The 13,426-nt window shown below is 41.2% G+C and overlaps 1 protein-coding gene across 11 annotated transcripts in view; it reads left to right on the top strand.

Annotated features, from left to right (window-relative positions):
- Nucleotides 1–9,049, top strand: part of LOC135512778 (transcription factor E2-alpha-like) — a 37,846-nt gene extending 28,797 nt beyond the window's left edge. For 3 of the 11 annotated variants that reach the window (XM_064935146.1, XM_064935139.1, XM_064935137.1), the window contains 12 exons: nt 751–908; nt 1,110–1,251; nt 1,421–1,479; nt 1,580–1,658; nt 1,878–1,954; nt 2,054–2,263; nt 2,377–2,488; nt 2,663–2,804; nt 3,854–3,916; nt 4,477–4,712; nt 4,974–5,125; nt 5,229–9,049. In XM_064935146.1, coding sequence (XP_064791218.1) covers nt 751–908; nt 1,110–1,251; nt 1,421–1,479; nt 1,580–1,658; nt 1,878–1,954; nt 2,054–2,263; nt 2,377–2,488; nt 2,663–2,804; nt 3,854–3,916; nt 4,477–4,712; nt 4,974–5,119 — 1,424 coding nt within the window. In that variant the 3' untranslated portion in view covers nt 5,120–5,125; nt 5,229–9,049. The remainder of the gene's footprint in view (nt 1–750; nt 909–1,109; nt 1,252–1,420; nt 1,480–1,579; nt 1,659–1,877; nt 1,955–2,053; nt 2,264–2,376; nt 2,489–2,662; nt 2,805–3,853; nt 3,917–4,476; nt 4,713–4,973; nt 5,126–5,228) is intronic. The other 8 variants (XM_064935145.1, XM_064935143.1, XM_064935141.1 and 5 more) reach the window with 6 other exon arrangements.
- The last annotated feature ends 4,377 nt before the right edge of the window (nt 9,050–13,426 follow it).

Here is a 13,426-nt window from a genome sequence, read left to right as displayed (position 1 = left end):
GTCTAACCTTTCTTTGTTATTTTAACTCTATGTTAAAGGTGCTGTAAAACTTCAATTAAACTCGTTCTCAAATAGCCACCTGTCTCTTTTTTAATAACCAGGCAACGACACACATTTCAGCACATAAACGCCCGTTTCAAATAAACGCTGGGTATAATCGAATAGTTTTGAGGTTACCGTGAATTACCATTCATTCTTTACAAGGTTTAATGTTTGACTTGTTCCATTAAGTAATTCAGTAACGACTCAACAAGAATTGCAATCATCCATTTTTATCGCCAGTAACAAACTGCTAGCCATTGGCTGCTAACAGCGTAGAACTGCTAGCTAACTGGCAAGCACAAGAACACTTTGGGAGTACAAGACCTGAGAGACTGGCCAATCGCCCTCTAGTGGCAAATGTAAGAACTGATAAATGCACAGTCAAGTGTTTTTTTAAAACATTTTATTTTGTATCGAGGCAAAAGAAATGTGACAGTGTGTCGGTAACACATTAGTGGAGGAAATTAAGACATTTATTAAAATGCTGGAAGTAAACAATTAACTATGCAAATTAGCATTGTGCATTAACGAAATAGACGCCTGTCTTAAATAGAAACCTGTTTCTCTAATAAGTACCTGTTGTGGTCAGAGATTTTAAGCAAATAAACAAAAACAGTAAATAAAAATGTGTTGAGTTAAAATGCCCTGGAGTTAGTCATGTTTCAGTGAGTAATAAGTCCATTGCCTAACCCTTGTTGTTGTTGACAGAGGGCCTCCACCCCTCCTCTGACCCCTGGGCCTCCTCAGGACCTCTGGGTCAGTCTGGCTACTCTGCCATGCTGGGGAACTCTCCCCACATCGGCCAGCCAGGCTCCTTCTCTGCCATCAACCCACAGGACAGGATGGTGAGGACAGCCCCTCAATATGTAATATTTCAAATTAGTTATATATTCAAATTCCTAATGGTTTTCCTTTTGAAGTTACTGTTGTATTGAATTAGTACATGCAACAATGTTTTTTTGTAATCTTTATTTGTTTCTGTATTCTGTTTATGCCATTTCTCCTCTATGACGAATCCAACTTCCATGCAAGTGGCTCTAACCCAAGCTGTTCTGTCCTCCCTCCAGAAGCGTCAACCCCTACCTCTGTCCCCACAGAACTACCCTCTCCATGGCAGTGAGGTGAACGGCAGCCTCCCACCCAGCTTCCACTCTGGCTCTGGGAGCTACAACCACACGCCCTCCATTAACGGAGCAGACGGCATCATGGGTACAACTAACGCTCACATGACAACCAATTGCTTTTTTTAACCAATTACCTTGTCTATATCCTGTGAAACATGTTGTGCTGCCCCTCGGTTTAACAGTGTATTTAAAGCGGTCTCACTAGCTTATTGGAGTAGTAGTTTCTGCCTTGTAAAATGATCTTTTCTCCACAGCCAACAGAGGCGCCACTGCAGGGAGCTCAGGGGATGAGATTGGGAAGGCTCTTGCATCGGTGAGTAATCCTCCCCAAATCAAATCCTACTGCCTTTTTGTATTGTCTTTGTGTGTGCTGTTGTTCAGTAGCTGAAGGTACTCTTTCCTGACGGTTGTAGATCTACCCCTCGGACCACAACAGTAACAACTTCTCCTCCACACCCTCCACCCCAGTGGGCTCGCCCCAGGGAATTGCAGGTATAAATACTGGATTGTTATATCTGCTGCATTTGGTAGCTTGTATTAGTTAAGAGATTTAAGGGCAGACAAATGGATGAAATAGTGATGAAAAGCTGTAATGGAAATGACCCCCTATTAGCACATGATCTTGACTGGAGCTCTGGATCGCCATCTACTGGTAGAAATCAGAGCTGTCATTTTGTCGGTCATGTGGCATCTTATCTATTCTCTCTGCAGGAGCTGCATCTCAATGGCCAAGACCTTCAGGGCAGTCTGCCCTGTCACCCAACTACGAAGGGCAACTGCACGCCCTGGTACGCACTATTCACTCTTTACTACAAATAATAAACTATTATTTGATGTGATCGTATTATCAACGTAGTGACTGAGATTTGCCCTGTGTCTCCTTGCAGCAGAACAAAATGGAGGACCGTCTGGAAGAGGCCATCCATGTGCTGCGTAGCCACGCTGTCCAGGGCCCGCCCAGCTTGGGGGGAGGAGCCCACTCTGACATGCACAGCCTGCTGAGCGCTGTGTCGTCTGCGCACAACGGTGGCCTGGGAGGCCTCTCTCAGGCCTTCTCCAACGCTGGCCTGGCACTCAGCAACAGACACCCTGCCATGGTGAGCACGCCCTCTGACCTCTGGTTCCAACACTAAACCCCTGTTGTCTTACATCACTGAGATTGTGATGATGCTTTTGTTGTTTTATCACATGCTTTGTTCCCATTCTGCAGGGAGGAAACCATCACGAGGAGCCCACAGGCCTTCCTCCCAGCAGTACCCTGCTGCACGGTCACCACGCCTCCGGACCCCCTCAGTCCACTGGACAATCAGACGGCTTCACCAGTGAGTCACACGCACCTCTCACACACTCTCATTCGCTACTCTCATCCTCGCTGTGAGCTGTACTCCTTTTCCCTGATGTAATGTGTCCACCATGGCAAACAGATAAGATAATGGGCTACTTAATTGTTCTTTAAATCGGAAATACTGACGGTGAGGTTCCGTTCTGCTCCACAGGTCTGCCAGGAAGCGTGGCCCGCTCCACACACTCGTCCAGTGGCTCGGACATCAAGAGAGAGGACAAGGAGGACGAAGAGAACTCCTCCATCGCTGACAAGTCTGAGGACGAGAAGAAGGAAACAAAACGCATCAGAGCAAGGTAGGTGATCACCCTGACTATTGATAGTGGTAACTGTGATACAGAGTGTGTAGGGATGGACGCGGTTATTCCAACATCCAAACGGCCGTTGGTATTCAATTTACTTTTTTGAGAAAACAAATAATATAGGCCTATTGTAATGAAAAGGTTTTGTCAAATGGTCTGTGACATTGCTACATACCAGAATAGACCATGCCATTAGAAATGTGAATAAAGCAACAGTTTTTATAAGTGCGCCCCTTTCAAAATATGTACCGGCAGCCTACACTTTTCACGCATGTAATTCAAAGCAGCACTACTGTCAGAGGCTCCATGTTGTAGCAAGTGAAGTGGGACATTTCTCATCCATACAAAATGGAATAACAGTTACAGGATTTAAGTTGGCTAAACGAGAAGGAATAGGCTACAATGATCAACCAATAGGTAGACTGTTTAATATGAATGGAGTTGTTGCGGGGAGCGCAGCGAAAGAGCCAGCTAGCAAGGCTAAATGAGGCTAACTAACGTGGTGGCTAGTGTAGCTAGCTTGTTTACATGGATTTGATGCAGTAAAGACAGACCCTACCAGATGAGATGATAGACCCATTTGTTGCTGCGGTAGATTATCTGTCTTGCGCAAGTTGTTTTGGCTACTTTCTCTGTCTCTGTATCAGACACACCGGTCCCTGCTCCTCTCGTGCCGCTCCCCGTCTGTGCTGAAACAACAAGCCGAGTGCACCGCACAATCAAGTCCCCATTTGCAGTTGACATTTGTTCTTTAAAACACATGTATTTCAACTATCTGGATATCCACTTAAAAAAAATCTATTCTTTAAATAGTGAAAGGCAAGTCAGAGGTAACTCAGTGTTATTATGGCCATATTTCTCTCTGTGCTGTAGATTATTTTATCCCACATAGGTGGAAATTTAGTTAAATTCTGTTACACATGACATTATCCCCCATTTTTATATGCTCAATTACCACTGTTAGTTAGCTGTGTTCGTTGAGTTGGTCACTCCATTTCCAGCTCGTTGTGTAATGCCCTCCCCTCATGTCCCATTGTTTTCAGAAAGGAGGCGCTGACCCTCCAGATCCTCTCTGGCCTCTCAGGCCTGTCAGACCCGGGAGATGAGTAAGTCTCGTCATCCATAGACTGTAATGCTTTGGGGAGCCAAGATTGTATAGCGACGTCCACTGTTCTGCAAAGGTCCCCACATACATTTTAAGTTGGTTTGATGGTATAGACATAGTAGTTGACGAAGTGACATTGAATAGCATAAATGGTCAAAGATAACATTTCCAATCTATGTGGGATAAAAGTCATTATTGTTTAGTCTATTTGCCAAATGGAATAGTCCTTATTATTCATTACACTGACATTGTTAACTTATTTTCCTCGTCTTGAGTGAATTAATGTTTTCTATTCGAATCAATTGTATGTCTATTAACCTGTTTAATAATATGTCTGGAGCTTCCTTTTTAAAACATTTACTTTCAGAACTACATAACTTCCTGGTGCTACCCAGGATTCTTTTAGAATGACAGCTAAATGCTTAGGCATCTATGCTGCTTTGCATGTTTTGCTGAGGTGCAGCTGGCACATGCGGCCCAACTCTTTGAAAGTCTAGTTGCTTGGTTTGTGAGTGTCGCCCTCCCGTGGCTTCATTCCTCTCCGTGTCTTCCGCCTTCTAGTCCAGAGGATGAGGATGACGAGGACCTTCCTCCTGAGGTAAAGGTAGAGCGTGAGAAAGAGCGGCGAGTGGCCAACAACGCCCGCGAGCGGCTGCGAGTGCGAGACATCAACGAGGCTTTCAAGGAGCTGGGCCGCATGTGCCAGCTGCACCTCAGCAACGACAAACCTCAGACCAAGCTGCTCATCCTGCATCAAGCCGTCAACGTCATTCTCAACCTGGAGCAGCAAGTCCGAGGTAACGCAGTGCTACTGTGACCATATTTCTTTGCATTTGTTTTATGCGTTGACCTCGGTATTACTTTGTCCCCTGTGTGTATTCTTTCCCCAGGGACCGAAGGACCGAACAGAATATTTCATCCAGCTGTTTTTCAGACCAGAAAATCAGTTTTATGTATATATTTTTTTAAAGGATTAAATAGGTTTGGAGCACAATGGAAAGTTGGATAACCAACTTGAATGCAATGTAAACTCGTCTTCTCTCCTTTCACCTCGTCAGAACGTAACCTGAACCCTAAAGCAGCGTGTCTGAAGCGGCGGGAGGAGGAGAAGGTGTCTGGGGTGGTGGGTGACTCCCCCATGCAGCTCTCGGGAGGCCACCCCAGCATGGCGGGAGTTGGCCATAACCCAGTCAGTCATATGTAATACCAGGTAGGTACCTCTACATCCGTCAATAATTGTAGTAGTTTTGAGTTGATCACTTCACCAAAATTCAAGTTTGGAATACTACCACTGTTGTATTGTTCCTTTGCAGATCTAATGGAATTCCCTTGGCTCTCGGAAGATGTGGCCTTAATCTCTTCTTCCACCCATTCTTCTCAGTGTGTGTGTGTGTGTGTGTGTGTGTGTACACGTATACTGATGTTTTTGTGTATTGTCAGATTCAGTTTCAAGACGCACATTCACATACCCTTATTCACACATGCATACTGCCAAAACTGACACAGCCAATTTGCCGCACTCATGACCATGACTACCAGCGCAAATGTGAACTTTATTTTATTTAATTTTTTTTATACATATATTTTTTGCTTCTATAACATGATGGAACACCAGAGTAATAGTGTCCTGCCACTAATGGGACTCAACACACTGCCGAGAGGTGCTCTGTGAACGATAGAAGCCTAACAAATGACAAATTTAATCAAGGATTTGTGCCTAATTGTAACATGTTTTATATGAGACATTTAAGCAAACTGCTTACATTTGCGGAACATTTTGTTTAGGGGTTGTTATATGTATGAGCACATTTTTTTTCAGGTGTAGTTTTGTCATTCCCAACTTAATGGTACAGTCTTACATATGTTATGTAACCAAACCCATGCAATAGAGAGGGGACATGACCTGCATCGGGGCAGAGTTGCAGGCCCCACCGCAGCTCTGTGGGCCCGGCATGAGATGAACCTCCGCTGCCCAGTTGTCATGTTCTCAAGAGTTGTAGAAAATTATTCTCCAAGGCTGTTCTTTCCATCCATAAACAAAAGAATGGTATTTCAGACTCCAGTATTGTTCCCCTCAGTGTAGGTTATTCAGGAGATGCCGGTTTAGCTGGCCAGGGGTAGAGGAGGACAAAGTGCAGTTTTACAGCACAAAAGAAGAGGAGGTTTCATCCTGCATCTCACCCATAGGCTACTATTGACTCCATCAAAAACTACAGAAAAGCTTGTGGCGCTAACCAGCCACCCTGTCACATTTTCTCATGAGACTGGAGGCTTGGTTTGATGGGCAACTTATGGCTGTATTGTGTAGTGCCACCCTCCTGAGTTTTTCAAATCAATTGACCCTGTACCAACACGCACCACCTAAGGACACCAAACTAAATATGATGCTTCACCCCCTGCATTGTCATTGTTAAAAGACTAACACTAGGTGCACATTTGCAGATGCAGGATCAACCATTGATGCCCATAATTAAATACAATCTTAATACTTGTTATAAGTTAAGTTGTCTATTCTTAAAATTGAAGCTTTGAGCATTCCCAATGACCTATCAAGTCCTCACCCTCCTCCTGTGAAGTCCTGACTATATTATTCAAGTGGCTAATTAATGAGGCAAAATCTCCTTTGTAAATCCACCTCATTCATTCAAAAATCCAAGGATATTATTTCAAGTGGGGCAAAATGAAATATATATATAAATATATAAATAAATATATATTTTTTGTTAGTCTATACATTGTAGATTTTTTTTTTTTATAAATGACAATGTTAGTTTGAAGTTTAGAGTGTATCGTAGTTGAGTAGAATGAAGAGATGATATTAAATGTATTTTCAAAATGAACTCCAATTGCACTGTCAACTTGCCATTGGAGAGGAAAGTTGAATTAAAAACACAGGCTCAGAATATAAACAAAGACAGATGGGGTCAGTTGTAGGCTTAATTATCATTATGTATTTAGTGACTATTAAGCTGTCAGTCTGGTGCATACCTTTTTGATGCGATTGCTACATTTGATAAGGGTACAGTGGCCTAAGATATTGTTCCTGTGTTAAAAAAAACAACAAAAAAACATTTAAGGAAGTGTGTTTTGTCTGTTACCCAGATGAATGATTTATTTTCAAATGGGAATGTGTGGATGGAGTGGATGCCTCTGACTGTCCTATTGAAGTGTTCTTACTGGATGGTAGTGTCACTTTACAAGTAAACATCTACGGAGACGGGCTCTGTCTCGAACAGTAATTATGCAACTGGTTTTGAATGTACCATTCAAATGTGGATTGCCTTCATTTTCAAGTATGTATCCAGGTTTTGTCAGTCGGTTCAATGTTATTTTATCTTCATTTCAAACGTTCCATTCTACTCTGCACTCATCCATGTGGTCATCAATGTGCAGCTATGCTAGAGTGTCCTGACATGTTATTTTGGAGGCGGGAGTTTGTGTAAGATACAGGATGGTTTGAAAATACAACAGTGTTAATTCCTGTGATAAGTTATTATCATGGCCTCAGACATGGTATAGCAGCACCATCTAACCACAGGGGCAGAAATGTGCATTGTTACCTGTTGGTCATAGTATTGAGAAGGATGTAAGTTTACTTTGTAGAAAAATAGGGGAAAAGAAAAATACAGTTTTGAATCAATAGTGTGGCCTTTTCATTCTCAAGACTAAAGATGTCATTATTGGGGAGTGATGCCTTATCAGTGCCTGAACTTGTATTTTCATAACTATAAAGACAGTTTTCTCTTTTTAACCATAGCATTTCATGTATCGCCAGGAGTAGAGGTACATCGGATGACCCCCCCCGCCCCCCCTTCAATTTTCAGGAAGAAGTTGAGAATGGAAAGAAAAAAAACATGGGCTTTTTTCAAATGTATCTAGTTAAATAAACATGAACGTTATGTATATCGCTTAGTAACTTTGTATATTTTTTTTACTGATTTGACCATTTGTCCAAACTACTGTTAAGTTGTAGCCGTGGGGTCAGGTTCCTGGTTTTGTTTGTTTCTGTTTGCCCTCACCCCATATTAAAACAACCACTCAACACTACTGGGTTCTAAGATGCTGGTTTCTGCCCTTGTGATTTGCTTTTCGAAGCACCTCAATGTCAATATATGGCTTCAGTTTTGAAGTGGGGGGGCTGTGTTATTTTGAGCCATGATAACTGGAGCTTCTTGTCATATTACAACTTACAAAATTTGTCTGTGTAAAAAAAAAAAGGCGCGTGCAGCAGTGATGCTATATTTAGTCATTTATGACCATTTCCTTTGCTTTGGGACTTCCCTTTCTTATTTCTGATTGCCAGCTCATTAGTGACTTTGACAGTGACTTCTTGTAAGAGGTATTTATGTACCTCTTCAAAGAGTTGATTTGAAGACTTGTTTCTCTACTATTACAAGGTTAAATGTGTACTAAATATACAAGATTTGTTCTGAGGGGAAAAAAATGGACTGAGCTGATTTGTCATTGCTTATTCTGTGAACATCCCAAAATGACAATTCACAACCTGTATTCTGAGTTGTGGGATAGGGGGGAAAGATGGGAGGTCTATTTCTGTGTCTCTTGACCTGAATATTGACACTGGCCCTGTTTTGAATACTTATAAGTGCATCCACCCCTCCTTGCTCAATGATATGACTGGATAGTGTGAACTGTATTGTCAACCTGTTAAAATGTGCTATATGAATAACTTTTTGATTTCATTGGTATATGACAGCAAACCTTTCTTTTCCTAACCACTTCTTTCAGATCAAATCAAATGTATTTATAAAGCCCTTTTTTATTTTATTTTTTACATCCGATCATAGATCAATTCAAGGAGGAGGGAAATACTTTTTTATGTATTCAAATGGGGCGACTCACACACTGCTACAGAGCCTGGCATCTTACACTTGCAGTGAGGACACAATCAAGATTGAGCAGTGTCTTCAGAGTGCCTCCAGTCCCAGTCTCCTTTATTCTTTTTTATATATATAAAGTAGTTATTGAGAACTGTCCTGTATATAACAGTAATGTAGCAATAAATGTGCCATTTTTAATAACAGAATTATACCTTTTTCAATGTCTGGCTTTTGAATCTTGTATACATAAAAAAAAAGAAAATAAAGGAAAACATTGTAATAAAGGGTTGATTATAGCTTGGAAAATGAATGGTTTCTATCATCTCCCATTGGTGCAGAAAGGTCTGAGAAAGTATAGCCCACAATCCCTTACTAATGTTTTCCAAATGGTTGAATTTGGATCTTTTAGGCTCTGAAAGTGAACCTTTTTGATAATGATTTGGTTTACTTACTATTGGAAAGGTAGCTAAATGATGCCATCATAATAAAAATAGAAACTGATGGCATTGTCAGTTTGAACCACAAATAGACAGACATAGGCCTATGATTTACAATATATAGCCTCATCTGTAAACCAATTAAGTTAATAAAATACATGTTTTGATGTTTAAAGAATCGGGAGGAAACTAAATTGTGGCATAACTAGCTGATAAAGGATTGTAAGGTAAACTCAGGCAGGTTTAGCTCTCAAACCTCCTTGTAATCTTGTAAATAAGATTGCCTTGATGCATAGACCAACAATATTCTGCATCCTTTTCTGCTATGAGAACATTATTTTATCCTATTTGAAATAGTGATTTTCAGTTTAACAGCTTTTTAACAAACCGGCATTACAACGGACAGTCCTGAGGTGGTCCTGAGACTTTCTGGGGGGTTTCACTAGTTACTAAGGCCACAAAGTCAAATTGGCGTTATCGTAAACATTCATGAAAACAAACGTTTGCTTTTTGATCTTAACTTAATGTTATCAGGTTTTGGTTTAAAATCAGATAAAAAAAATATATATATATACATTTTAGCAATGGTCGTGGTTTATAACTTGTGTGGCTGTGGTAACTAGTGACGACCGTGTTTGAGGGGGAAGGTCAGAACCTTCTTATAGCTCAATCAGTTCAGAATGGTGCAAGTGCTTAAGAAGTTGATTGGGGCTAAGTACATTGCCATCGCCAGGACGTGGTAAGTTGAAGTCTGTTTATAATTTTGTGAAAATGTATTTAGACTTTTGTAAATTAATGCTGACAGGTCCAACGTCTTCTTCCACGACCCATCACTCAGTTAGCTCGCTAACAAGGCAGTGAGCTAGCACGCTAACGTTAGCTACTGTTCTTTGCCTATCTGTGGTGCAAAATAGCTAGCTAGTTAATTTTGCTAAAAATATCAGGCCTTTGTGTTAATTATGGCCTTATATTTACCAAATCCACCTTGTTGGAGTGTGTTTTTTACCCCTCATCCAAGTCTTTGGTTTGTGTTAGTGTTGCCAGTTGTTTACAACTTAAGACGGACTCATGGCTCATCTAGATGGCTTACCCTTAGGGCCCAATCTCCACTTCCTTCACCGTGGAGTTTAGTTAGCTAGCTTACCCTTGGCCTTGATGTGTGACCGTGTGAGACTGACCCCCTTTTTTCGATACATTGTTGTATTGATATGCCAACCAAAATAGCCTACACCACCTCAAGTGATACATTGTTGTATTGATTTGCCAACCAAAATAGCCTACACCACCTCAAGTGATCTCTAGGTTGAGTGGTCAAGGGGTTAAATATTTAGGGGTGGGAGAGACTGAATTGGTAGCTGTAGTGCAAACTCCTGACTTCAAATATCTACCCCCCCTCCCCCCATGTTATCATTTGTCCAGGGTTCCCACAATGGCTGGTTGGGGGTCGGTGGGCGGAGTTGCCCTTGTCTACTTTACAGACTGGAGGCTGATCCTGGACTGGGTGCCCTATATCAACGGCAAGTTCAAGGACGACTAGAGTCACCTCTATGGCTCAGATTGGTAAGTGAACAAAAAGTGAGAAAATAATTCCGGGGTGTGTTTAATTGTGTGTTTTTTCCAAAGCAACTTAACAATCCTTTCAAGCCTGTAGTTATAGGCTATTGCGTGGCCAACACATGGCACTGTCCTTAACTAGAACTGCCATGTTCGTTGGCAATAATACAACAAAGTTACTACAAAGAACACCGGTCCCCCCCCCCCCTCTCCTCCTCTCGGATATCACTGCACGCTTGATAGAACATCATTAATGTAGTGCACTTTTTTTATTATGGATGCGTGACGCTCCCCATCTCATTCGTCAAGTAAACAAAGGACAAATCAGTTTATTGGTTGTGTAATCAAGATGTTTTTAAATGTATTTTTATTCAACCTTAATTTTAACAGGGAAGACATTGAGACCTCTGTCTCTTTTTACAAATGTTCCCTATACAACATTTAAAAAATATATATGTATACAGTTGAAGTTGGAAGTTTACATACTTAGGTTGGCGTCAATTAAAACTCGCTTTTCAACCACTCCAAAACTATAGTTTATTAACAAGAAATTTGTGGAAAGTCGGTTAGGACATCTACTTTGTGCATGACACAATTAATTTTTCAAACAATTGTTGCCAGACAGATTATTTCACTTATAATTCACTGTATCACAATTCCAGTGGGTCAGAAGTGTACATACACTAAGTTGACTGTGCCTTTAAACAGTTTGGAAAATTCCAGAAAATTATGTCATGGCTTTAGAAGCTTCTGATAGGCTAATTGACATAATTTGAGTCAATTGGAGGTGTACCTGTGGATGTATTTCAAGGACTACCTTCAAACTCAGTGCCTCTTTGCTTGACATCATGGGGAAATCAGCCAAGACCCCAGAAAAAATGTGTAGACCTCCACAAGACTGGTTCATCCTTGCGAGCAATTTCCATTCGTCTGAAGGTACCACGTTCATCTGTATAAACAATAGTATGCAAGTATAAACACCATGGGACCATGCAACCATCATACTGCTCAGGAAGGAGACGCATTCTGTCTCCTAGAGATGAATGTACCTTGATGTGAAAAGTGCAAATCAATCCCAGAACCACAGCAAAGGACCTTGTGAAGATGCTGGAGTACACAGGTACAAAAGTATCTATATCCACAGTAAAACGAGTCCTAAATCGACATAACGCTGACGGGCCGCTCAGCAAGGAAGAAGTCACTGCTCCAAAACCGCCATAAAAAGCCAGACTATGGTTTGAACTGCACATGGGGACATATATCATACTTTTTGGAGAAATGTCCTTTGGTCTGATGAAACAAAAATAGAACTGTTTGGCCATAATGACCATCGTTATGTTTGGAGGAAAAAGGGGGAGGCTTGCAAGCTGAAGAACACTGTCCCAACTGTGAAGCACGGGGGTGGCAGCATCATGTTGTGGGGATGCTTTGCTGAAGGAGGGCCTGGTGCACTTCACAAAATAGATGACATCATGAGGAAAGAAAATTATGTGGATATGTTGAAGCAACAACTCAAGACATCAGTCGGGAAGTTAAAGCCTGGTCACAAATGGGTCTTCCAAATGGACAATAACCCCAAGCATACTTCCAAAGTTGTGGCAAAATGGCATAAGGACAACAAAATCAAGGTGTTGGAGTGGCCATCAGAAGGCCCTGACCTCAATCCTATAAAAAATGTGTGGGCAGAACTGAAAAAGCTTGTGCGGTGAGCAAGGAGGCCTACAAACCTGACTCAGTTACACCAGCTCTGTCAGGAGGAATGGGCCAGAATTCACCCAATTTATTGTGGGAAGCTTGTGGAAGGCTACCTAAAACATTTGACCCAAATTAACAATTTAAAGGCAATGCTACCAAATGCTAATTGAGTGTATGTAAACTTCTGATGGATTAGGAATGTGATGAAAGAAATAACAGCTGGAATCAATCATTCTCTACTATTATTCTGACATTTCACATTCTTAAAATAAAGTGGTTATCCTAACTGACCTAAGATAGGGAATTTTACTAGGACTAAATGTCAGGAATTGTGAAATGCCTTAGCCAAAAACATTTAAACTAAGTTTATGTAAACTTCCGACTTCAACTGCATACACACCTATCATTCCTTTTTATTATTTTTTTATTTTTACTATTTTCTACATTGTACAATAATAGTAAAGACATCAACTTTGAAACAACACACAATCATGTAGTAACCATAAAATCTAAATATTTTATATTTGAGATTCTTCAAAGTAGCCACCCTTTGCCTTGATGACAGCTTTGCACACTCTTGGCATTCTCTCAACCAGCTTCATGAGGTCGTCCCCTGGAATGCATTTCAATTAACAGCTGTGCCTTGTTAATTTGTGGAATTTCTTTCCTTAATGCATTTGAGCCAAGCAGTTGGGTTGGTATACAGAAGATGGCCCTATTTGGTAAAAGACCAAGTGCTTATTTGAGCTGTTCTTGACCTAATATGAAAAGAGAAACGACAGTCCATCATTACTTTAAAACATGAAGGTCAGTCAATTCGGGAAAATGTCAAGGACTTTGAACGTTTCTTCAAGTGCAGTCGCAAAAACCATCAAACGCTATGATGAAACTGGCTCTCATTAGGACCACCACAGGAATGGAAGACCCAGAGTTACCTCTGCTGCAGAGGATAAGTTCATTAGAGTTACCAGCCTTAGACATTGCAGC

The sequence above is a fragment of the Oncorhynchus masou genome, chromosome 24 (assembly GCF_036934945.1).
Source record: "Oncorhynchus masou masou isolate Uvic2021 chromosome 24, UVic_Omas_1.1, whole genome shotgun sequence".
Classification (NCBI taxonomy): Eukaryota; Metazoa; Chordata; class Actinopteri; order Salmoniformes; family Salmonidae; genus Oncorhynchus; species Oncorhynchus masou.
Note: the sequence above shows the minus strand (reverse complement) of the source record. Positions and strands in the feature narration are given on the sequence as shown.